Source organism: Falco naumanni, chromosome 11 (assembly GCF_017639655.2).
Source record: "Falco naumanni isolate bFalNau1 chromosome 11, bFalNau1.pat, whole genome shotgun sequence".
Taxonomy (NCBI): Eukaryota; Metazoa; Chordata; class Aves; order Falconiformes; family Falconidae; genus Falco; species Falco naumanni.
The window spans coordinates 22414119-22441076 of NC_054064.1; the positions used below are offsets into that span (position 1 = coordinate 22414119).

The 26958-nt window shown below is 37.4% G+C and overlaps 1 protein-coding gene across 1 annotated transcript in view; it reads right to left on the bottom strand.

Moving 5' to 3' along the window:
* Positions 1–26958, bottom strand: part of ST6GALNAC3 (ST6 N-acetylgalactosaminide alpha-2,6-sialyltransferase 3) — a 228563-nt gene that overhangs the window by 104417 nt on the left and 97188 nt on the right. The window contains exon 2 of the mRNA XM_040611156.1: positions 19469–19663. Coding sequence (XP_040467090.1) covers positions 19469–19663 — 195 coding nt within the window. The remainder of the gene's footprint in view (positions 1–19468; positions 19664–26958) is intronic.

Sequence of the window (26958 nt, forward strand, 5' to 3'; positions counted from 1 at the left end):
GACTGCTTTAACTCTGCAAGCACTTAGGGACAGACTGTGAGGTTGGGCATGTACTGGAACAAAGGAGGTGCCTTTTGGAATGCTGGCAAAGGTGGCTCTAACTCAGACGTTGCTACATTCCAATATCCCCCTGTTCGCTTTTTTTTCTCCTTCAGGTAAGAAAGGGGACCTGGCATCTGACAACAGCAATTTAGACATCCAGGCATCTCACCTCAACCAGGAAGCACAGGTAACAAAGCCCTTGCTCAACCTTGGCCATATTCATTTTCAAGTGAGGGCATATTTCAGAATAATGGCATCCTACTTCAAGTAGACCACTTACAGTGCGATTGCAGAGACACAGCTCAGGAGAGAAGCATCAATAAAGCATTGAAATAACTTCTTTGCATGCACAAGAAAAAAAGTCTGGAAAAACCTTCTTTACTTCCCTGTCCATCATTCTCTTATCCCAGTCTCTCCATTTTTCTGATTTTATGTTTATTGTTCTTCACTAATATTTCTAAAAGTTCCAAATCACACAAGCAGTTAATGCCAATTAGAAAGCTGTACTTTAGAACCAAAATATCTGGCTCCAGATAATATTTTTGCAAAATGATAAATGGATTAAATAAAATTATCTTCTCAAATGAGGGCCATAGCTAAAGACTGCTCGCACTCAAGGGAGAAGAATCTTAGGAATACAATTTTCATTAAAAAAATGTTTCAGCCACATCACCATCAATAAGCCATGAAGAATAAATGTAGAAGGAGAATAAGAAATAATGTAGGGTGTAAGAAAAAAAGATTGCACTGAAAACATAACTAACTTCTTAAAAATAATTAAGCAAAGAAAACAAATTCATCACCACTGATGTAGACCCTTCAAAGCTCTGACAGCCTGATGTTTCCTGCTCTGCAGCACGATATCCAAGGTTCATTGCAAACCCCTGTTTATCCAACTAACTGCATTTCTCAGTAGTTCTACCTAATTAACAGCTTGGCAATGAAAGAGGCAATGGGGAGCGTATATATGTAAATACACCAAAAATATGCTAGGGAGCATTAAATGTGTAAAATCAAGCATTGAAAATTTAGGGATGTGTCAGAATTAAGGTTGCTGTGCAGCCCTAATTGGGCAACCTTGTGTGCACACGTTATGATACTGTCTTTAATTACCCAACCACCTACTATTTTTTCCACTGGACCCCTGCCTGCACTGACTGACATAATGAGCAGCTACTCAATGCCTTTGTTTTCCTGTTATTAGTCAATGTGTCCCCATGCCTCATTTATTGAGCACTATTCACACCCTGCTCTGAGACACTAATTTCTGCCTGGACTGTCATACAGTATTTATATTATAGTCTCGCCTCACTTCTCAAATACCATTCTAAAGAAAGGAAAAGATTGTATTAGCCCTCTTCAGCAGAAGGGATTTCAGAAATTAAGGTGAAAGTTATAAATTAAATTAAGAAGCATACATTCACTGATACACAGAACCTGAAGCAATTAGAATTCTTCGGTAATTTGTACATTTACATAATTTTCATTGACTTGAGCTATCTCTTTGAAAGACCAATCCTTCATAAATCAGACCCAAGGGTCTCAAACTAAGCATTCAGAAAGTAAACAACACACAATTACTAAAAACATGGCTTGATTAGATTGGAAACACACAAATTCTGTAACAGAGGCAAGAACAGAATGTAGCAGTTAGCATTAATGCATAACCATGACAGCCTTGCCTTCCATTCCCGTAACATCCTGACTCCTTCACACCTTGCCATTTCTTCAGAAATGAGGCAGCAGTCCTAGAAACCTTCTTTATACATTCCCAGCTGGCACCAGAAATGGTAAAATCTGGACAATGAATGAGGATTAAGTTTTCCCACTATGCACAGCCATGAATACATCAAAGAAGTTTGAATCAAAAATGGACAGGTGATTTCAATTATGGCATTTCCCAGTTCTTGATCCTTGACTTTTCAACCCTACTAGTGTTATGTCTGCTTGAAAGGCAGATAAGCATAGCAAAAAAACCCAAGAAATCTGCCCAGAGCACAAGAGTGACATCTATGTTGTCCATGGCAGGGTCAGAACCTTCCTATCTACCACACAGGTTTCAGTCAGCTGAACTGACACAGTAGCAGTGGCAGCAGTAGAATACCACCCTTCAGTAGCCACCTTATTTTTCTTTTTTTAAGTACAACATCATGATTGTTATTGGGAAAATACTTTTTCAACCAGCCCTAGTGAAAATAATATATTTTCCCCTGATCCAACAAATATGTCTTTAAGAAATAAAATATTCATATTAAAGAAGCATCCAAAATTTTTAGTCTAACAGGCAACCATATTTCAAAATTCATTACATAAAACAATTAAGACTTATTTAACAAGACTGTTCTAAATTGCTTTTTGTGTTTTTCATCTACCAGTTCTTTCGGGAATACAAATTATTAACTGGGCATACAAGCCCACTGCCCCACAAGCATAGCAAAATAGAAGTCTAGAGTGACCTTGAACTGGGGAAGCCTGAGCTGTGGTCTGACCTGCTACTGACCTGCTTTGTGGTGTCCGGTAAACGACAACATCAAGGTCTCACTTTCCCAATCTGCAAAACAAGGCTGCTATTTGATCTCAAAAATAACTGCATGGACCTGTTATACTGTTTCTGAAAAAACATCTGCCCACCTCAAACCTCTCCACATGTAAAACTGTGTGTGAAGGCAAAGTATTTAGCATGGTCCATTTCAGTTAGAGAATTACCATGTGTCCTGCAACAGCCCCATTTGCTCCCTGTGCATGGAGATCAGTGGAATTACACCTCTGACCTTCGAGGTGTCACCCTGCAGAGACTGGAGAACAGACAGGCAGATCACTTCCAGGGGAGCACAATGGGGGAGCAGAACCTGAGGCACTAGTATGTGCTCCATCAGTCAAATTTAAAATGAGTTAAAATTCCTTTTTCCAAAGTCCTCTTAACTTGATGTGGATTTCGCCATCAGTCAGCTCTAGACACAATGCAAGTCCATGTAAGGATCCAACGATGGAATGATGGATAAAGCCTTTCTCAGATGCTCAACTCACATGCACAGCAGGTGCTCAGATATTAGCAGTGAATATTTAAAATAGTAAAATCTAAAAATCTATGTAAATAAATGTTCTAGTGAAATGTTTTCAACTGACTATTCAAAAATATAAAGAGGTCATCTCACTACTAGTAAAACATAATTAGTAGTGACATAACTTTTACTTATTATCTATATCTCTTTTTTACCAACACTACAGAAACTGTAGCCAAAAAAAATTATAATCAGCAAAAATCTTTTCTGATGACTCTTTTTTTCTCCTATTAGTTCTGCGAAACATTAATCCTGAAAGAACGATATTTCCTTCCATTTCAGTTTTGCATAGCAGTGTGTACAAATAAAAATGTTAACTGCCAGGACATAATTTTCAGTATGCTTGTCTTACTTCAGATGTGTGTTTTCTGTTTGGAGCACAGCTGTTCATATTTCCCAACATGAGCTTCAGTGCTGTAAATATCTTCTCTGTTGAGGGCTACATTCCCAAAGTACTGCACAGGGGCCACATGTACAAATTGTGTTAGTGCTAATGAAAACTGTGTGCATACAAATCCATGCACAGCACTTAGAAAATGTGGACCACAGACCCTGGCCCCACCACTTTGCCACTGAACCAGAATTGCTCTATTTAATGCTGTGACTATGACATAAATCAGGTTTCTCAAAAGGCTTTTATTCAGCTAAAGGAACTCGTTCTGGGATGAAATTTAAATAGATTGTTCTGTAGAACTGCATTAATAAAGCAAATTACTTTCAGCAACCTGGAAAACAAAACAATCTGGAAACTGAAGGTAAGATTGTCTGAGGTTTATTGCCACATTTTTTTTTAACAGTAGAAGTCTGTGCTGTGTTTAGCTCAGTTTCCCTACTTCTTGATTTCAAAAACAAGTCCTTTGCCTGTCAGCATAACACAGCTGGCAGCACTATTGCCTCTACACTAGAAGGTCAGAGATGCACATCTCTGACTGAGACATGGGCTCGTATCCAATGCTGACACTGCAACAGAGCATTTGGGGGGTGTCGTTGCACAGTTAGAGCTGCCTGCCTTCAGATCAGACACTAAATCAAGGTCATTTCTGCCCATCAGTGGGGACCACCTGGGTGAAAGGTAACAATCCCATGGCAATTTTCACAACAGTAGGATATAAGCATGATGGTATTTGCTCCTAACAAATAGCTTTTGGTATCTGCGATTTTTTGGAAGTAATTGTTAAGCAAAATAATAGAAATCCATGGGACTATCCAAACCATGTCAACAATACTGTCCTCCTTACTTTGTAAAGCTTTCTCTGTTTAGGAGGAAAGGTAGCCTGCTTCTAAGCACAATGAGAGTACTGTCCAAGTACAAGTACATATTAATACATTTTGTGTAGATGTAGCATGTATTTGTAAGTTTTTAGAAACATGGACTCATGAATTTGCAGTTTCCTTGTGGCATATTTGCAATAATTATCAAATTAGGTTAGTATCATTCAGCCTATCTTCTGCCTTAGGAAGACAGAAAAATGCAAGAAACACAAGAGTATGGGAAGTAAAAGCTATTTCTGCACCATTTTGCTCGGAGCCCATCAGTTAAGTTTATTCTACAGTTGGTTATAAAAATGGTGGCTGGTGGACATCGACCCACTCTGTGCTCCATCTTTGTGACTACAGAGAGAGAATCTGATGAACAGACGTGGGCATTGTTTAACTTTCATAGGATCAATCTATATTGTAAGATCAAGAGCAGAAAGAAAAAATGGTGCAACTGCTGATGGACGTCAGGTTGTTGCTTTCGAAGCGATGAAATATCACATCTTTGGATAAGAACTGGAACAATACAAACATAACGTAACAGCACGTCATGGAAGCATGGTGTACTGCACTTGGGGAACTTGGGCAGTTGCAGAAATCTCCCATTCTGATCAAGGATTTCACTTGTTCTTCATGGACTATAATCAAGTAAACAATGTCCTTTTTTTTCTTTTTTTCTTTTTTTTTTTTTTTTTAATCAGATGCTGTCTGAACCAAAGATGAGGGGGAATCACAAGCCTATAAAGAAATCTTTGGGTACAGCATGACATTTGATGAAAAAATGTAACAGGAATATGAATTGATTTGCAGGCAAGAAATTATAAAGCATGCTTTTCTTTCCAAGGAAGGCCTCAAAAGGAAATTGAGAGGACTTGCATCATTTCATGTATTGATAAAATAGGGCTCTTCATTGTGTTAATCTGAGCAATCCTAGGAAGGTCTCAAGGAAGGAAATATGTTGCTTTATTCATACATGTGACAAGGGAAATAAGAACAGTAGAATATCAGATAAAATGCAAACTGGACTAAAATTATCTTTGAACATAAGTGAAAATGAGAAGCAAAACTTAATATATACCTAGTAGATAGTGTAATAAAATTAAGCATACAAATAAAATGCTGCTTCTATAAAAATAAGAAATACGCATATACTTAACATCCATCATGGGAAAAATTCCAGTGAAGTTACAATTAGATTTTGAGAATAGTTTCAGTAGCAACCTATTTCGGTTCTATAACACTATAATGATTTCATCAGTAACAATTCTCTAGGTAGTATCACACTGGAAAGTTTAAGGATGGCACCATTAAATAGCATCCATAATTGTTACAATCAACTGCATATTACACAAAAGGGTGCATTTGTAGATGACTGTTAAATGTACCAATTTGCCAGATTAGCATTTTGCTGAAATGAGCCTTCTCAGAAAAGGCTTTTCTGAGCCTTCAAGAACCTATTACATATGGACCAAAGTTCATGTCAAGTCCACTTTCTACTGCAAAATGAAACTGGACATCTTTTCACAGAAGAACTTATACCACAGACACAGATACTACCAATGACCATAAATAGGTTGGTTACAATGGGGCAAAACATGGGGTTTTAAAATGCCACTGAGCATAGGGCTGAATATAACAGCTGCCAGTATGTGGATGTTTCCTCACCTTACTTCAGTCTCTGTTGGTGTTAAACTGTTGCAGGAAGCTGTGACCAGTGCTTTGCAAAGGGTGACAGAATTTGGGCTGGGCACTTGACAAAACACCAAATCTAACAGGAAGGGAGTCTTGCAGGCATACACACAGGTTCCACAAAGCATGAGAACCCGAGTTTTCATTTGCAGCGATAATGGGAGCAAACTTAAGCAATCCAGAAACACAGTTTCCCTCCCAGATCACTTAGTTCATTAAATAATAGACACTAACTCTGTGTAGAACACTTTTTAAAGGTTGTCCTATCTCAAATACAAAAAAGTGGTAGAAATCTAGGACATCCTTAGGTAGGCAAATAAATACTTCATTGCATTCAGAAAGAATTGATGGTTATATATAGAGATACTCATACTGGAAAGAAACAAAAGTGCTATATTCATGAATCCTTTAGCAACTTAAAAATTCAAACAGATTTGAAGAAGTATTATGCAATATCTACTCACTTGCATATAACGTAGAAATGCCTGTTAGTGATCTGTAGTTGCTAAAATTATATTTATGTTTATAAAGATCTTGCCAGACTAATTTTTTCAAAGAAAAATTTCATGCTTAGTGAGTGAAGAGAAATTACTAGAGGCATTTTTGCATTTAGTAAAGACTGATAAAAAGACTGATTTTCAGGAATTCAGAATACAACTTCCTAGATAATCAGACAATTAATCTGAATGTACAAGAACTACAAACGTATATACAAGTCAGGTACTTTGAACATAAAATAATCTGCTGATTTCTTAACAGATTTGGCACATTCCATTATGAAAGCTGTTCCTCTAATGAACAAACATATTTAAACTGCAAGAACACTACTGCAGACTAAATGGAAAAAAAATATGGCCAAAAACCCTATTTCGAAGAATAACTCAAGCCACTACGATTTCTCATGTGGACTGAAACAACAAAAAAACAAAACCACAACCCAAAAACCAACCAATCAAACAAAAAAATCACCTTGCCTTTTAGTTCTAACCCTTTTTTAATTGGTCTTAGACAACACACATTTTTTCCTCATTAAATCAGCCTTATCTTCAGAAACTATCTTCAGGAGAAAATAAATGGTATTTGCAGAAAGAATGGAAAAGCATGTGGAAAGTAACAAGCTGAGCATCATCTTGGGAAACCATGAAATGATTCATCTCATGAAAAAACATCCAAGACATTTTAGGAAAAATAAATCCCAGGTAATTTGATATCTGAAAGCAGAGGTAACATGCTGTGTCATTTCCTCTCTTCCATTACAGTCGAATCCCATGTCAAGTTCTAGAAAACAGACAGCAAGAACTGAGGAAGGGGTGGGCTTTTGCTATAGATTAATTAGGAAAAATAAGGAAGAGTTTTACTTGATTACATGGTGATAAAGGTGGAACTGCGAGTGTCTGTATATGCTAGAAGAAAGAAGATAATAAGTGGAAACACTTAAGATCTTTAAAGATGCAGGAATAAAGAGGTATAAACAGCTGTAATATTTACCATATCTCATTCTGAGGAAAAACTGAAATGGTGAACTATTAGTCCACTGCATCATCTTCCAAGGGATGGGGGCAAAGGCCCAAGAATTTTAAATATAAAAGCAGACAGGTTAAAACCTGAGTTAATGTGGAATATGGGTCAATCACATACTAGCAGGGCGATGAGCAGCCAATTGGTTTTTTTCAGCTCTAGATCTTATTTTTTGTATATGCACACTGAAACTAGCAGAAATATATATGCATTATTCATGCTATTCATGGGAGACATGCACCGTAGTTTCACTGATGAGGACTGGAAGTAATACCAGAGAAAATAGAGGCCTTAAAGGAAGACACTAATCTCAGAAACCTCAGAGTGTTGCTGTATTTTTTTTTTTTTTTTTTTTTCAGAATTCTGTTATGATAATTGTTAGGTTTGCAGAAAATTATTTCTGCGCTATTCAGATAAATGACCTCACATAAGGCCATTTCTTCCCCAGGAAATGAAGAGCAGGTAACACCCACCAGAATGGGACCAAGCCATTTAAGAGCAAGTGGAGGATGCTCCACAGTGTTGGTTCCTATGTGATTATCAACAGCCTGTACCTAACAAATGTTTCAGATTTCATGACAGAATTTACCTTGCATTGTGGCCAGCAGAACTGGCAACTCATTTCAAACAGGAAACATTATTACCCTCATCCCTTGCTTGAAAATGACTTCTCATCTACAATTACCTGTCAGTTTTGCCTTCTCATTTTTAGCTATCACCAGGCTCCATACCTACAGAAGTCCATTTCTCCTTGATTCTTGTGCTCACCTCCAAAATAATTTATTAGGAGTTACACATGCTTATCAAAGACAGACAGAATTCATGCAGAAATTAATGGCAGTCTGTGGAAACTACTATATATCATTATATAATACTTGCCTACACTGCTGTCACAGTACCTAGATTGCCTCATCCTTTGTCAATCAGAATAAAGCATTAGTGTAGTGCAAAGATTATTTTTGTTGTTGCTCTGACAATAAAGTTCTGGCTGTAATACAATGGTAATAAGTGATAATCTATCAGGGATAGTAGATTCCCAATCATTTTATGACAGTCAATCTGACAAAAAGCCCCCATTTTACATTCTGAACATAACCAAGTGACTTGGTCCAAAAATACTACTTGCTCTTTATAAACATGAGTTTTACAAACATGATGACCCTGAAGCAGTGAAAAGTATTTTGGTCCATGCCAGCAGCAGATCAGAAATTGAGGCTAGCTTGTAAGAGTTCCAGCCTGATCCTCTGCCGGTTCTCCTCTGAGTAAAAGATCAACCCTAATTAACATTAATTGTGTTACAGAAATGTCATCAGCTCCATCAGTTGTCACTGATACTGGTGATGACAAGGCACAACCAAAACCAAGGACCAAGTGGAGCAGAAATGAATATGGCAGCTCCAGAGTGGACTCATCTGAATGGGGGAACCCACAAGATGGTCTCTCTACCTCCAAGACACTCTCTTGTGGGACTCCCTGAAGGTCTGCCATTGAGAGGACTAATGAAGGAACACCATATGTTTGAGAAATTCCGTTTCTCTGCTTTGTAACTAGAAAGCCTGTTTAGCCTCAGAAACACTGAAAAGTGACTGTATTTATCCTTTGGGAGACACTGGCATGGCTGCAAATAAACTTTTGGGGACTCACTCCATTTGAGAAATAAGTTATGCTTTTAAAGACATCAGAAAGAAACTTTAAAATGTACATGAGGTGTGACACAAGACATAATTTTGCCATAGCTTCTTCTGATTTGAAATCTATTCCCAGTTGCTTTTCCAAAGCCTGTCACCAGAAGACTGGATCAATATAACACATTCACATCTTGAGGCTAACTCTTGAACTCTTTCAGGAACCAAACCCTTGTGCAGAATGCATCAGTAGCTGGCTTAAGAACAGCCTGTCATCTCCTAGATCTCCAAGCTATGCCTTCAAAGCTGTCCTAAACAGGAATATATTTTCAGAGAAAAAGTAATCTGATGACCTAGTGAAAGAAATTTTGAGCAGTGAAGGGCAAGCCAAATTGGAGAGGAGGTGAAGAAAGAAATGAGCAGTTTTGGACAACACGCACTGGATCTACAAAAGACGAGCCAACAGGAAATAGGATCAACATTACAAATCTTTTACATTCTAGAAATAAGAGGACATGAGAAAGTTTATTATAAACTAGAAAATGTTAAGAAATCAGTAAAATTAATTACACAAAAACCACAAGAACAAAATTATTAGTCATTGATCAATTCCATAATATACTGTATGTCATCAAGTATAGGGTTATTGGTTTTGCCTAAAGGCCAAACTTTATCCTTCACCTTGTGTTTCATTTCTGTTGTAGGATATTTGCCAGTGCTGATCTAAGCTTTCAGTGTGCTGCCCTGGAACTGCTTTGGGGTGACTCCTGTGCATGCAATCAGCCATTGCATAGGAGTCTGTATGCATCAGGAAAAAAAGCTTGGAAAAATACTTTTTCAACTTGACACACTCCAGAAATCATATTTTCTCTTTACAAACATGAATCCTAGGCACCAGTACTCAAAAGGCAGAAAGGGGGGAGGGTGATATCATCACTGAACTGGAACCAGAGAAATCAACCCAAACTAACTTGCACTTGGGCTGGTGTAATATTAATACAAGGCCCCTGGACATTCTTTGCAGTCTCTAACTGCAAGCAGGTTCTATCCCCTGGAGCAGTATTGATCTAAGACCTGTGGCACTTCCATCAATTTCAAATCCAAAACTCTGGGTCCTAACTACAAAAGACTCTTAAAGACAAATTCAAGAAGCTGTACTTCAAAAAATGACGCTATGATTTGTGGGAAAGAGGACCTGACTGGTATGAACAAGGTAAAGGCAGTGATGTGCACCCCTGGGGTTGGGGATAAAAATGGAGGATGTCTTGGTGTTATTAAGTGGACAATCCCAAAATTACTCTAGTAACTTCTCATTTTTGGAATTTCATTTAACAATGTATTTATTCATCTAATGGGCATGGGAACTGCTTTTCTGAGTGACAGGAAACAACAGATTACTGTAATCTCTGACTAGCTGAATTATGAAAAGTATATCAAATGGAGAGAAGGAAAAATAAACATGGAAGAAAGAAATACTGTAAATAACACAAACCAACACTTTCTTCCCACCCCTCCCCAAACTGAACTGGTTTTTATTTTTAGGGTGCAGCCCCATGGACACAATTTACCATGACGTTTTCAACATTGGTGGTAATATGTGGTAATATATGATATTCTTGATTTAGTTGTAGTTCAAAAATTAGTTATGATGAGTAGAGAAAATTTACAGCCACACCCACAAAAAAATGTAGCTTCTTGTTACAGATACCGTAACTCTATCAAGCTCTAAGATGCACACACTGCCAGCACAGTAATGCCTGCAAGGGGCATGAGGGTTTTGGTACAACAGTCATACAGGCTTTTTACAGACTAAACATCACATATTTGATAGTATGGATTAATGTATTCAGTCAGACAAGACAGACTACCCCAAGAAAAGCAATTATTGCTGGTGCAGTCTGCACCTGCTCTGAGAGGGTCTCTGAGATCATTTCTTTCTATCCAGCAGTTACACCAGTCCACCTGTTCCAGCCCAGCCTGAGAGCAGATAGCAGAGATTAACAGCTCAAAAATGCATTTAAGGTTCACATTTTAATCTAACAAAAAGCCTAAGAGAAAAGGCTCACATGGTAGAAATCTCCACCAACTCAGAGAACAATAAAAAAGACAAAACTATGTATTCAACCCACAGAGCCTTGCAACAGAACCTGAAGCTGCCAAACACAGGCTATGACAGATGGCCATGGGAGCAAACTTGGAAAGCAAAGGCTTTCAAGAAGGATGGCTGTGGCTTTAAAACTAACTAGTAATTGGCATGATTGTCAGTGTTAGGAGTCTGTCTCTTGAGCTGTGTGTTTCTGTGTGCACCCATGCACGTATGTGTGTGTGTGTGTGTGTGTGTGTGTGTGTGGCTGGCACGCTGCTTCCATGCAGGGAAGTATTCCATGCAGGGAAGTATTAATAGCCTCGGGTTAGCTCCGCACTGAGCATCTCTGCCAGAGTAGCTATGCTGGGCAAGAGCTCAAAGAGCTAAAATTGCTGATTGCCATAGCCAGCAGAAACCCCTTGTGTAGGAACAATTATATGAGCAAAATTCCATTTTCACTGGCTCTTTTTACTCTGTGGTGTATTTTAGCCTTAGGTTGCAATATAGCCTTAGGTTGCAACTTGTAACTGCACCATGTTTAAGGCAAAATCATCCTGTATTTGAAAGGACTGAATGCTTTACATTCTTACCTAAAGATCATGAGGGACACATACAGGTACTGCACAAGAAAATACATTCTAACCATAGGCTTTAGTTTAACACACACATTAACATGGCCTTAGATTAGGAAAGAAAGTTCATAGAGAATTAGAACTGATCACTAGGGAACAGCTATCTCCTGTCATTTATAGAACTATATTAACTAGCTTTTAATTTGTGTTGCAGGTTAAACCATCAGTGGATCAGCATCGTCACTATGGTGTGACAGCATGATCTGGAAATGCCCATAGTCGTTGTGGAGCAATGAACAGAACAGTCATGAAACATCACACTTAAGTGTACCTTAGCCATCGTCACTGCATCCAAAACTAGCAACTCTTTTCTGCAAAGGATACCTTGAAGTATATATATATATATATATATATATATATATATATATATATATATGTATATATCTACCTGTGAGAAATAGACTCCAGGTAGAAACTCAGGAGGGTGACACTGAACTTATTATGATGGAGGCATCTTGATTTTTAAACAGCAGTAGAGGACGGATATTTAGTGAGTAAATATAGGGCTCTGCTCTCCCAATTGATGAAATGAAACACCAAGAAGACATCTTGCTTGCTATTTAATGCAAACCAGCCTATCCTTCATTTAGCAACTATTATTGACAAAATCTGAAATCATGTCATGGGAACAGAATTCAGCTCTCATCCAGAGTAAAAGCAGTAAGTTCCTCCTTCCTCCCTTTAGCTACAAGCCTCACTCTTCTCTGCTCATTACACTAGCAAGAGCTCATTTGCTATCTTCCCCAGTGGTTTGGTCTCATTCAAGAAGCTATTACATCAAAGTTCTCCGCCTTCTTCTTTACCAGTCCAAAGAATACTCCGTTCACTTTGTCTGGTCCATCTACCATTTAATGAATAATGAAATTTTACTGATGGAAGTTTGTCTGTCAGGCTGTTTTGTCTCTGTTTTCCAAATGGTCTCAAGTCAGTTCTCATGGTGCCATGTCTCTCATTTGGAGAGCCATTGTTCACACTTCTCACATGGAAAACACAACTGGCACCTTCTCATAGGGAGTCTAACATTATTTAATATAAACCTCCTCTTTGCTAGCGGTGAAAAAATGCTCAAGAAGGTGGGAGAAATCTCTGGAAATTACATATAACCAAGGTGAATGACAAATCTATGACACCAGGCACCTTTTCCATATAACTTGTAAGCTCCATTCAACAGATCAATCCAGCCCATGACTGTGCATCATAGGCATTTATTTCTACCAGTCCAGATTCTTTAGAGATTGACTTTTGATGGCACAGCTCACTGGCTGATAGTAATCTCTTCTCAAGTTTCTTAGTCCCTGCTCTGAAAAAGCAGAGCTGCCACACAGGCAGCACTGCTTGACTCATCACATTCAGGCTCTGTGTGAAGTAGATTTAATTCTTTTGTATAGAATACTTGATATATTTATCCTGGCACTTGACTTTTTCCTCATAAGACACCGTCAGAGTTGTGGCAGCTTTAAAAACCCAAGCTAATTTGATATATACAGAAGGAAAAAGGCTGAGCTGGCAGGATTTACTTTACTGAGGACACATATCATCTGTGCACCCTTCTCTCCTGTAGGCTCATAACAGCCTGAGTGGTTTCGACTGGACCTTGCAGCTTATTCTGATGGTTCTCTCTTCTCACAGGCAAAAGGGGGGTTGGAAAGAGAAAGATGGCAGTGGGGACTCTGGTGATAATTTGTTTAGTGACGTCTATTTCTGTAATACAGGGTGTGGTGCTGGGGTTGCTCATTTGGTGGTTAAACTCTTCCGCAGAAATTCTGTTTTCAAGTGTGTGTCTATGGCTCCCAGATCCAGGAATGGGAGCTCTGGTATAGTTACCAAACACAGTGGGCTGGGGGGATGGGAACCAACAACCCACCATACAAATCTCTCTCAGAAATGTAACAAGCAATGTGATCGTCATTAAAAATGTTAGTAGCCTATCCTTCTGTAATAATTCCAAGAAAAGTTATTCCTGAAATTTATATAGCAGAAGGATAAAAATATCCAGAGGAATATATGGCATGTTTAGTTTTACTTCCACTGTTATTACTATTATTACTATTATGTGATTACTAAGGCTGAAATGGTGTAACTGAACAACTGACATAAAATTGTCTTAGAAGGGATATAAATGATAAATGACTACGAAACAGATGACCTTTTCTTAACAAAATATCGTATGAATTCTTAAGCTATAACAATGAATAAGATCCCAAAGGAAAAGACAGGATGGAAGTCATGAATGTATCAGAAATTAAATACTAAAGCAACTTTCTGTCACAGTGAGTTACAGTTGATGTAGCTTTTTAGTCTCTCTAGGACCCAGTTCTTCCCAGCAGAGTATGAAACAAACATCTCTGGAGTTAGCTGAATACACCATGCAAGTTCACAGTCTGGTACCTTCTGTTTTGACATGAAGGCCAGTGCTGTTCTCCAAGTTTCTCTGCATAGTAAGTGTCATTCTACAGCTATCACTAATAGGCAAAATGTAAGCCTTCCCAGGCTGATCACTAGCTTTACTTATTTTTAGCATTTCATATAAAAATGTCAGTCCTTTTTTAATTTTGTCTTACTTCCCATATCTGGAAAGAAACTAATATTAAAACATTCATCACATTCTTTACTTTCTTTGTGCATTCTTTAATTTAGTTATTCAAGTTTTATAAAGACATGGTCTCTCATGATTGGTAGGGGTCCTTCCTACCTAACTCCTAACACATTTCACAACTATGCTTTTGCTGCTGTTGACATGGTATGTGCCTTATCTTACCGTCAGATAGCACATTACATAGCCTATATTTCTGCATGTTACGTTAGTTTCCCTCTGTACTGCAGGTGCTTTTGGTTTTTAATACAATTACTTTATTCTCCAAAAAAAAAGAAGAAAAAAAAAGACTACACAAATATGTGTAAAGTCTGTAACCTCCTCCTATTTTTATTCATACCTAGGATATTTCATTTTTGGAAACCTCCACTCATTTCAGCCAAGTTCCACCACAGAACTTCTGGCAAAAAGGAAAAAAGAAAAAAAGAAAACTAGACAGGCTGTATGTTCACACATATATATGGCTGTGTGTGCCACAACTGGCAAAAAATTAACGTCTGTACACTAGTTTGTTCAGGTGACGGGACAAAATGTTATGTGATAATATGATCCAATTTTTTTTCTTCAATAACAGCACAGTACTGGAGAGGTTTTCAGTTACAAAAGTTATTTAAAAAAAAAAAATTAACTGTTACAATGCCTGTTCCTTTTATCTAGTGCTCATCACTATACTGTGAGATTTCTCAATGTTCGTGACACAAAGTCTCTCCTCTCCCTCGGAATTCATTTTACATGAAGCCATTAGATCTCACAGTTGCAGTTTAATGTAGGAATTTTAGGTCATCTCAGAACTTACCCTTTTCCAAGAACAGTTTTAATCTTTGTATAGTACTTGAATATACTTCTTATAATTATATTGCAAGTGTTATTGCAGCTATATTTCAGATTTTACGTATGTAAGAAAATGCTGTATTATTTTAATGCTGATGGCAGAGTAAAAATGTATTCAATATTCACCTTTCAGGAAGCACAATGAAATATCCAAGAACACTATTAGACTTGCCTAGCATAAAGTTTCAAGCTGCTAATGGGTTTTAAATTGATGTCATAATGCTGCAATTTAAATACATGATGTTCATTAATTTTGCCAGACTCTTTGTAGAGTAGGAGTGGTACAAAAGAAGGAGGAAGGTTATATTTGCTGTACTTGCTTCTTTTTATCTGCTTGCCCATTTTTGATACACAAGAAAAATCATTACATCAGCTTGGGGTGGGGGGTGAATTTTGCTCAGATGACAGTAGATTTCAACTAGGTAACCACTCTGGAGTTGTATCAAAGTAATATTTTCTATGTAAAATACAAGGAATAGGATAGAACTAGCTAACACTATAGGGGTGACATTTCTTAAAGGACTTCATGGGACCTATCACCAAAAATCTATAGGTACAAAGTGAAGGAAATAAGGGACAGAAATGTCGTCTTGCCCATACACTTTGTCGCAGAAGGGTCAAAATTCATGTACTTAAGCAAGAGAGATATAATCCAAAACAGGCAGCCACGTTCTCTTGCAAATCTCATGGAATCCCCTCAGATGTGGGTATTGAAAAGGGAAAGGAGATCCCATTGTGGAGGACTACTAAGGGATCCTCTTTTCTTGAAGGGAGGCAGAGCAGGCGCTGGATGCAAATTTTCTAGGTGAAGAACCATCTACTAGAGAAATATCCCAAAAGTCAAACTAAAATGTGTCTAGACATAATGGGCCTGTACTATAGTATAGTACAACACTTCACATCTATTTATATTTCAAATATAGTATGTTTACTGTACATAAAGTCAGTTTTTCCAAAGCTGTTGCTATAGCTACAAATCAAGGAAACCATAGCAACAACCCTGTATTATGTACAGCCTTAATTAGGGATTAAGTTATGTCTCTCTTTGCATTTTATATTAAACACTCCCATATAATCTAGTTATAGTAAACTTAGAATTTTTTTTCAGGCTTTTTAATAATAAAAGTTCTGTAGCATTATACTGTCAAATCAAATAAACAACACCGTTGAAATACGTCTTTATGGCGTTATTCTGATCATACCTAATAACATACATGTCACTATTTTTTACTTGAGATAAACACAAATGTTCATCTCACCATATTTCCTGATCTTCTTTAATACAAATCATTAATCACTTCAGCATTAACCAGCAAGTAACTGGTTTTCCACCATCTCATGAGGTTTCCAAGTCTCATCCCACTCAGCCTTACCCAAAAAGAAATCAGCTTTTCCTAACTTCAACTTTTTTTCAAATGGATTCAAGTCTTGGGGTTTTTTTTTTCCTTTTTCCTTAGAAAGTAAGAATGCAAGGGAGGGACAGGAAAGGTAGACTAGTAGTTCATCTAGATTTTCTAGCTTCCCTGTCATGTCAGGTGACTGAGTGGGTTGGTGGTAAATCAATCATTTTGTTTTGTTGACTTTGCATATGTACTATTTAAGCACCCTGAGAAACTGGGATTAGAGAGCCCTGGCATGCTGCATGCAGCCAAGCCTTCGAGTGGAGCCTGAAAGGAACAGGTAAAGGAGAACAGAGAACAAATGTGAAGAAAAGGAGAAGGATGTCAGAAGTGGTTGAGGAACAGGAGGGAGTGCTGCTGGACAGCAGGAGACATGTAGGACCCAGTTGAGATGACAGGCTTCAAGGGACACTCTAGAAGACTATGAACACATTCAACAGGTCTGCAAAGGTACTCTCAACAAAAAAAGAAGAGAAAGCCAAAATTCATGTTTTAAAAAGCCTTCTCTCCTATCTTCCCTTCCATCACATAATTTTCTGATCATTCATTATGGTGTAGTTTTCTCATCTTTTGGTGCTTGCCCATTGATGAGATGGCATGTCTCCCATTTTGCAGAAACCTTGGCCACATTTGTTTAGGGCATTTGCTGTACTCACAGACTGGACCTTCTGCTTATCTTACATATCATAGCAGTATAAAAAATTTAAACAGAATATCTTAATTATACATAATGAGCAGAAATTCTATGTATTCGGTATTTACACAGAAATGAGAGATCTGTGATTTTAATCTCTGTGAACAGTTGAGAATTGCTGGCCATTTTAATGTGAATAGTAAACAAACACTTACTTTATAAAGCTATCTGTGTTATAAAAATTGTAGTCTGAGAAAGCTATGAGTGTGAGTTAGGAACATGAGCTGTGTAAAAGCTTTTTACATGGGCAGCACAATAAAAATACCCTCTCACGGGAAGTAATTAAGTCAGAAGACAGTACGTTCACAATTAGCAAGGCATGTTCAGTTTCTTCATTATCATTTTAATTATCAAATACTAATGTAATCTGAAAATACAAGGGGGGGAACAATTAAAATTACTAAGTTTAAGGAGTCCTTCATGACCTAAGCCAAACTGAGTCCAACGTCTTACTAATTGGTACTGGTCACCAACTTTCAGGACATTCATTTCCATTTACTGTTAGAATTTCCAAGTGTGTTATCAAATTTAAGAATGAATTAAGGCTCCCACAAGCTACATCTAACCTCGTATGAAGGCAATGGTGAATAAAAATGGATTAGTATGCTCCTCTCCTCTCTAGTTATCAGTTGAGACTGATAGTGATCAAGTGACCATGGCAGCTCCTCATTCAGATTCCATGCCTGCTGCTGTGGCAATAACCCAGGGACATGCAGAACACACTGCCCTCTCATTTTCAGTGGGTTCCTGGTCCTTTTGTATTTAAGATATGCTGGATGGAGCCTTAGCCCTTTTGAACTCAACAGTAGCTCCCATTCATTTCACTGAGACTAGGATTCACATACTGACTCAAACAGATTTCCTTTCTGGTGCTCGTCTTTTTTCTGCTTTGTAGATAATGTACTTTGGCCTCCAATATACTCAGTGCTGCATCTTACATGAACAAGAATTAGAAGCTACAGAATTTTAAAAGAAGCTGCCCCCTGAAAACTATAACCCTCTCTCATTCTGATTTTCATATTTAACACTCTAAAGGTAAAATAATAACTAGCTTGTCCAATACATTATAAGACTGAATGTCGTGAAGTGGTATTTTCATCCTCTATAAAAGCTTTTATAAGAATAAATTTCATTCATTAATAATAATTGCTTGTTTATAAGAAAAAGTAGCAGTAAGTGCAAGTATTTCTCATGACTGACAGTGCTATAACTGATCAGAAACAACTTTTAGAAAGAGTTAATTTTTTGTTACCTTACTTTGTAAGTTTACATCTGTTATAAATAGTACACAGAGAAAGAGAGAGAAGCATCTGGGGGAAAAGCACCACCAGCACCAAACCCCAACAGTGTCATTAGATATTTTGCCAACTAGGACAGTTTAAAGGAGGAGTCCTTGTAAAATCTAATTTTGCCACACACATATTTCTATCATACAGAAAAGTATTTTGCAAAGCAGATACGGGCCAAAGCATTTTAAAATACAAACTGGAAAATATATAACTGGCTTTCACATAGCTACCAAGTATTAATGTAATAGTTCCAGAAAAATCTAGTAAAACTCTAGCTTTATAAATTTTGTAGACTCACATATGTTCATTTCACAAATCATTCCCTTTACCTCTTCCATGCACACCCAAACACAAAAAAAATACTTCATCCTTGGGTATCCCAGGAAAAATTAAACATTTTTAGGACTTTATTGTAAACACACACACAAAGATTTCCTATGAGTTAAAGGGACTGAATTTTGAAATTAACCTAACAAATTCTCTTTCTTAGATAAACATGAGTTTTCACTGCAACCAAGTACAGTTTTGAGGCCAGCTCACTGCTCTCTCCACCACAGACACAACAGAAATAAAATAAAAAAATAATCAATGGTGATTTAAATGGTAGCACATTTTCAATAAAAACACTTTGTTCAGAAACATTTCTTGCTTTAGTTTTTACACTGGGCAGGTTGGTTGCAAAGTTACATGGGATAAAAGAAAGAGAAGTCTACTGGTCCATTTTTCTGTGCTCTTGATACCATGTCTTACCTCTTGTGTTTTCACATTTATATATCCATAGTGAGTTCTCAGAGGCTGCCTTTGACCATTAGAAAATGGCATCCATTTGACACTGGTTTGTCCAAAGCAGTTTAGGATCAAAGGGAAAGTAACTTCATTTGTGAGACGAATGATGATCAGACAGAGGAATGCTGCAATGAAACTCACAGCAACAATGGATTTTCTCTGTAATGAAAAGAAGAAAATCAATTATTAAAATTAAGAATTGGTTTTAATAAAAAATACACATCTTCTATTGTAGGATGAAGGAAAAACACTTCAGAAAGCTTTATGTGAAATTATTTTTATGGCAGTCACCTTGCTGCAGGAGCACAAGGAGACAGGTGACTGGATCATATTATTTCAATAAATTTGCATTTCAGAGGTTTTGAGAGTTTCTTTTAGAACTGGTTGGAAATGAATCAATTTTGTTAAGAAAAAAACTCAGGTTTTTTGTTTGTTTCAAAAATCATCTATTAGTTTTAAATTTTATGTAAACATCCACACCGGTCTCCACTCAAAACCATCGATGCTCCAGATAAATGACAAATATACAAAGTGAAAATGCCATCTATGAAAATGTCCTCTGAAGCCATACCCCACAAAGTTTGCTGTGAAGATGTTCACTACAGATTGTATTTACTGTGCAGTAATTTTAAATCATTCCTGTGCAATAAACCTCATACTCTAACCTTAAATATTTTAGAATAGATGGTCAGCGAAGTCAGCACAACATTCTGCCTTATTCAAGGCTCACGAATTTACAAAGTGAGGCATTGTTATCTTGGACAAGATGACCTCTATTGTTAATAATGTAACAGATCTGAAGCCTGTATCTAATTAGCCTTTGCTTTCCACCACTAACCTACCCAGTTGGCTGGACTGGTGAATGTATCCACAGAAAGATACCACCTTTTCTGTGGGTAACACCCCAGTCTGTAGGAGAAAAACTTACAAGAATTATGGTGTTCTCCTCATTTTTAGCTATTTTTAAATATTGCAATCAATTACTTCTAGACAAAGTACTTAAGGACAAAACACCTTAGTTGGCATGTGTAAAGATTCAAGACATGATACTTTATTGTAAAGGTTATTTTTAAATTTTCCCTGAAGGACTGGGACAATGATCATTTACAGGTGTTTTTACTGTACTTTAATTACATTCTAGCTTTACCTAATTTGCCACAGTTTAATCACCCTATGGAGTGTAATTCTATCCCTCTAAACAGTAATATATACAGAAAATCGAAGGGGGGAAATTTATTTGTCTAAGGGCCTATGTAAGTATGTAGTAACACTTAATGCTGGATTACAGAACCTGATCACCCCAATTTCTGTCTACAAATACCACCGACTAACAGGAACCAGCAGAGTACACATTTAAGACCACTTTTATATACGATGGCAAGATCACATGTGCTGCGATGGCAACAGAGGAATGAAAGGCGAGATCTGATTGCAATCATGTAAGTTGGATCTATTCTTTTCTGGAAGGTCATTTGACAGTCTGCAGAAGCTATTTAAAATATTGAGCAGAAGAAACAACATTTACACAGCAAACCTACGTGCCCATGCACAAGGCCCGTTGGCACTGCTTCCATGCTTTGGTTCAGTTTCTGGACACAGAAAACAGCAAGAATCACAGACAGCACACAGCAAATATGGAGGGTGTATTACTGTATTCCCCCACACAAGAATGTCCAAAATAGTACATTACGGGGGTCTGTCATGTGAAAGGGGCAGGGGAGATTTTCTCAAACCCTGGTGTTTGATCTGTCTTCCAGCCTACCTTGGAAAGCCGAGACCCTTGTGCCCAACCTGTCTGTCAGTGCCCCATTACAGGGACCCTTCACTGAACAGCCTTGCTGGATCAGAGGGTGATTTGACTGACTTGTTCAGGGAAATGTGCCAACAGCATAAGCAGGACCCCTCAGCAGGTCTTCCACTTTGTTCGAGTATGTTACCTGCTGCCAGTGACTGCTAGCACCCATGAAGGATGAACACTAACAGTTTATGGAGTAACACTCTTTATTAATATAAAATCATGAAAAATTAAGGTTCGTGATTGCCAGTGATAGGGACTGCCTGCAAAAACAAGCTTGAAGTGATATACAACCAAACTATAATCACTAATAATAATCACAGATAGCATAAGTTAGTTTAGTGTGCAGAAGATAAAGTTCTTACCCAATAGGCATCCCTGTGGGGAAGAAGACAGGTTCAGCCTGTTGACTGATCCCAGAAGTTACAATGGAGTCTTCCCTAACTTCTTCCCTCATTTGTTCACTTTTTATACTTCATAATACATTGCATATTCATTTATAATACACAGAATTGGTTACAAGTTTCTTGCTTCTAATGCAAATTAGTAAGCATCCTCAGATAGCACTACTGAAGCTCTTTACTAGCTACGCATGCTCCTCGAGTGGGGCTTTGCCCTCTTTTGGAGGGGCTATTTGAGCTGGAGGTCACGATTTCCCACTACACAATTATCTTTGTCCTACTTTCAACTAATTTTCTGTTGATGTCAGTGGATTGCAACACTTTATCAACCTGTGTCTTCTCATAACCAGAACTATCCTCACTGAAAGGCTTCCTTCTGCATAACCTAGATAATGGTGTTCTTTTTACTATCTGTTCTTTGTTTCTCATCCTTCCCAAGGCTGACTCCCTTGATTAGAAGTCCCCTCATTCATAACAACTTAGAGAGCAGGTCAGCCTGACCTAACTTTGTGAACGCCAAATCAGGGCTGGGTAATCTGGGAGTTTAGGCAACAATTCCCCTGCTTTGGGCTTATTTCAGTCCAGGACTACTCCATTTCCTTCACATTTAGGTGGAACTTAAGTAAGTCTAGTTGTTACTGACTGTTATCATGTGCCCAGTGAGGTGTGATAGTACCTTGGAGGCAGGTGACTTTGAGATGGAGGTGTGCATTAATATTACAATGAAATCATTTCATCTGAAGGAAGTCATTTCACCACAATGGTTGGCTCAGCCACGGGCATATCATACATTCTTCATGTGACAATTGGTATGCAGCTTATCAGCTGTGTGATGCCATCAAGTTCCCATTCCTGCAGGGAGCACAACAGAGCATGGCCACGGTGTCTCCGCTCCATCCTCCATTACTGTTACTCCTATCGGCATGTGCTGAGCTGGCAGGATGTGTTGCTTAGGGAATTGTAGTAACATTGATTCTATGCATTCCAACCATCCTGAAAGTGATAGCTGGTTTTTACCCTAAAAAAGCTTTCTGTAATACTATGCCTCTATTAGGTCCCAGTTTTCTCTAATTCCCCCCACAAAGTAATTTTCCCACAGGGTCAACTGCATGGTTCTATCTGTTTTGATTTATTAGGAGGCTGCAATTTATAAGATAAAAGCAACAAAAGACTGAGATGGAAAACTTGGGTGAATAAGGTCACTGTGAGGAGAAAGGGAAGAGGATGATGAAGAGTAGTATCTGGCAACGCAATTCAGTGAGGAATCTTAGTCGGCTAATGGCTGTGCAATGTAAAATTAAGCCCAGCAAATCTTCAGAGGGCAGCACAGCAGCCACAACCCAATCACAGCTTTCAGAATTCATGGAAGCCACTGAACTTTTCATCAGCTGCATTATAACAGATTTACATTAAATTGCAATAAACTGGCTGGGGAGCACTTCTGTGTCACTTCTCTTTGTACCAGATGGAGTCAGAAATGTTTAGCTATATATCAGGTCTTGTAAGTGTTAAGAGCAGCCAAGATGTGCAGTGCAAGTGATAATCATAAAGCAATGAGAGGGCATTTGGATTAGTTGTATTATTTATTGCAAATATTTAAAGGGGAATCTAGAGTCTTATTCCACTACAAGAGCATGCTGCAACCAAAACGTCCAGTGCAGGAAGCAGCAATACTGCCCTGTGTGATGCCAGTACCTGACTTCCACACATTCCATCCTCCTGGTTTGTTGAATACAATTTTTTGCTTCCTTTACTTTGTGCAGATGTGTTCTGAACTTGAAAACATTGCAATCAGTTTTGTGTGCTGCTCAGGGGGAGCTGTTCTAAAGAGCCTCTGCCTCGAAAAGAGTTCAGATTGTTTAGCCAGATTTCTTGGCCTTCATTAGGATGCCATCTGATTTTTATATTTCTTTGCTTTAAATATATTGTACTGTAGGAGGAAAGGAAAAGGCATGGCTTTCTTTTATTCTCTTCTGAAATAAAATATTGTTTAAAAAGCAAAGAGTTTTCTGTGTGTGTTTCTTAGCCAGAAAGAACCTGCACTAACTATAACAGTGCAATGAGAGAAAGGAACTTTTACAACAAAAAGGAATCAAGGCATCTGTTTTAACTATTTTGGGGAAAGAAATCTAGCCATACACAAACATAATGTCTACTTATCAAGCTGAACACAAGAAGCTTGCCTTTAGTATTCAGTTCCACTTTAATTTTTATGGAAGGCATGAGATCCAACAATATGCATTCTCTGAGGGAAGACTATTGCAAATTGGAATTTCAGTGGCTCTATAAATTTCACTGTAAAAATATTGAAAAACAGCAAGCCATCTACTTATAATTTTAGCCTTCTTAAGCATCAAGTGAGGCAGTATGCACAGTGACTAAGAGTACTCTAAAGAACACCTCTAAAAATAATTTGTTCCCTTTAAATTCCTCCCTCTTTTACCTGCTCAAGAAAAAAAATATACAGGCACTATTTTTCAGTAAGTACTTCTTGTAATATCTCCCTTTCTGCAGATAAATGGATTTTGTTATCTTTCCTCTGACAAAACTTAAAATTTAGCATTGGAAACTCCAGGAATTTTACTTGATGTTAGGATATGACAGAGGAGTATGAAGCTATAAAGAGGGATGAATACCAGACTGTAATTAGTTTCAAAATTTGTCTGCATCAACATTTTAAATACTTACACATTCTACCATTTGGGAGAGCTAAACCAACATTAATTAGCAAGCCTGCACAGAAACAAATCTTATTCCTTCTTAATTTTCAGTTCTCATGAATGCAAATAGTATTTTAACAAAAGAAATGTTTCTCTAACATGGAAACATCCCCTGTGTAAATCTCAATCCATCTTTATATTTTTCTAAGATAAATTAGTGTAGATAGTTTGGTGTTGCAACATTTAAATAAAAATGTCTATATTCAATTTTAAACATTTTTTATACATATTCAGTGACAACTACACAAAAAATAAGATATATTTTAGAGTTTCTTAGCTGTGTGACTTGCATGGTATATTAGCTTTTGTAACATTTTATTTCATTCACTATAGTACATGTCTAGTCTAGATGACAGTTGCAAGAAGAACATTACCATATTTATGAATACAGGATCCTATAGCAGAAGAGTGATGGAGTTTTTGTTAATGACACTAAATCTAAGTATCTGCTCATTCACAGTTAAAAAAAAAAAAAAAAAAAAAAAAAAAGGATGTAAAAGTGGATGCGCTCCAGGTCAGAGTACCTGTACTGAAATACCTAGGATTCCACTGTGCAGAAAGCACACACTAGAACTAAACAGTTTCTTCTCAAGTCTTTATTCAGTCTTCACAAAAATATAATCCTAGTTTCAGTTTCAGTTCTTTCTCAGGCCAACAGGCTCATTCTGACTACTGTGCATACCAAAATCAATAAGCAGGCCATGAGTCACAGTTCTAAGGCTTCAAATTATATTTATTTTGTTAAAATAAGAACTGAAATAAAAACAGGAGTGTCATACTACTATGCTGGTTGGGATTTCATGAAAAACTTAATGGAAACAAAACAATATCAACAGTACTTTTATGGGTGTATATGTGTGTATATTGGTCAACATAGTCCCTGAAACTATTTATAACCTTCATATTATCTGGTTTTGGATATTTACCAGCACCCAGGGTGATTCATTAGCTTCAGTTTGGCAAGAACTTCACAGTCTGAACAAGTTTCAGTCATTTTTCTTTCATAATCTATTAAGTGTGAGGTGACAAGACTATATTTTATAGTTCAACAATGCCTGATAGTATAATAAGACCAAAACATCTTTTGTGTTGTATACAGTTGCCTAGCAGGGGGGAAGAAAGGAAATATTTTCAGCATAAGAAGGGAATTTCATAGGTTGTAAATTTTACTGAAGTATGTACTAAGAATCTTTATTCTACTTTCTAGGCCAAGAGCAACACCTTGCCACTTAGGATGTATTGTATAGCAGAGAGTATCAAACCATTTTACAAGCAGTAATAAATCCCCATCTTAGTGAGATTAACAGTAAAAACCCATTTCACAGATGCATAAACTGAGGCTGAAACCAACTTCCCTAAGATCACAAATAAATCAACAGAAGCTACTCCTAAACTTTTATCCTAAAACTGTGTTGTTTCTCAGGTTTATTGTTTCTGTTATAACTAACTGCCTGAATTTGTTAAGTGCCAAAGTTGAATATGATATTATGGAACACTCTAGTGAACAACCCTTAGAACTCATGCAGTTCCATTCACCAAAGAGTAATTGTAAATAAACCTTTTTTCAGAAATTGATTTTTTACAGTATTCATTTTTTCTGTTATTTTCATGGATACATGATAATACTGCACTTGGAAGGACAAATCAAAGGCAAAGACTTACATGAGAGCTTTAAGTCTCTTAGATGACACGATATGCAGTAATACTGTATTAGTTTCACAGTACCTACCTTTACGAGAATACTGAATAACTCAATCACTTTTTTAATATCTCTGCACATTATACTACTTTTATTGTAGGACTGATGCAGGGTTTCTGGCTTTTTACTCAAGTATAATACCAACTGAAAACAATAATGGCTACACTTACTGAATTTGTTTCATTTTGTAGACCCCTATATGTAAAAAATATTTTTATTTAATTTTCTCTTTTATAGTCTTGAGCATCCTCTTAAATACTGCTTTCTGTTACAACAAAGCATAAAAAGAAATTCTTTCAGCACACTAGTTCAGTATACCTTACTGATTTCACTGGTATTGGAAATAAATATACCTTCCGGCTCTTTCTTTTGTTCTGAACCTCCCTTTAACAGGGCTGCTGGAGGGACACTCAGGCAGGGGTCCTAGAAGTTTTCAAAGAGGGAACAAGACTATATAGCAAAGATTCTTTTAGAAAGATACATGTGTCAAACAACATTTGCATAAAATCGGTAGCTGAAGATTTACTTTCTTCTCTTCCAGAAGTGAAAGTTAACCTGAATATGTTCAAAGGCTCCACAGGAGATGGCTGTCAACATTTCTCTCTCAGGAGAAGAGAACAAAGCTGGTAAGGGGTTATATCAGAAGATGTGGTTTGGGTTCAAAAAAAAGTAAAATTAAGATTAAAGGAAAAAAAATGGGGTTTTTTTCCCCTGGAAAAGGGCACCTTTGCTAAACTGGAGCATAAGCAGCTAAGGTGTAAGAGCAGAAATAAAGTTCAGCAATGGAGAAGCAAGGCAAGAAATGCAGTATACACAAAACCACATAGAAATACAATGAA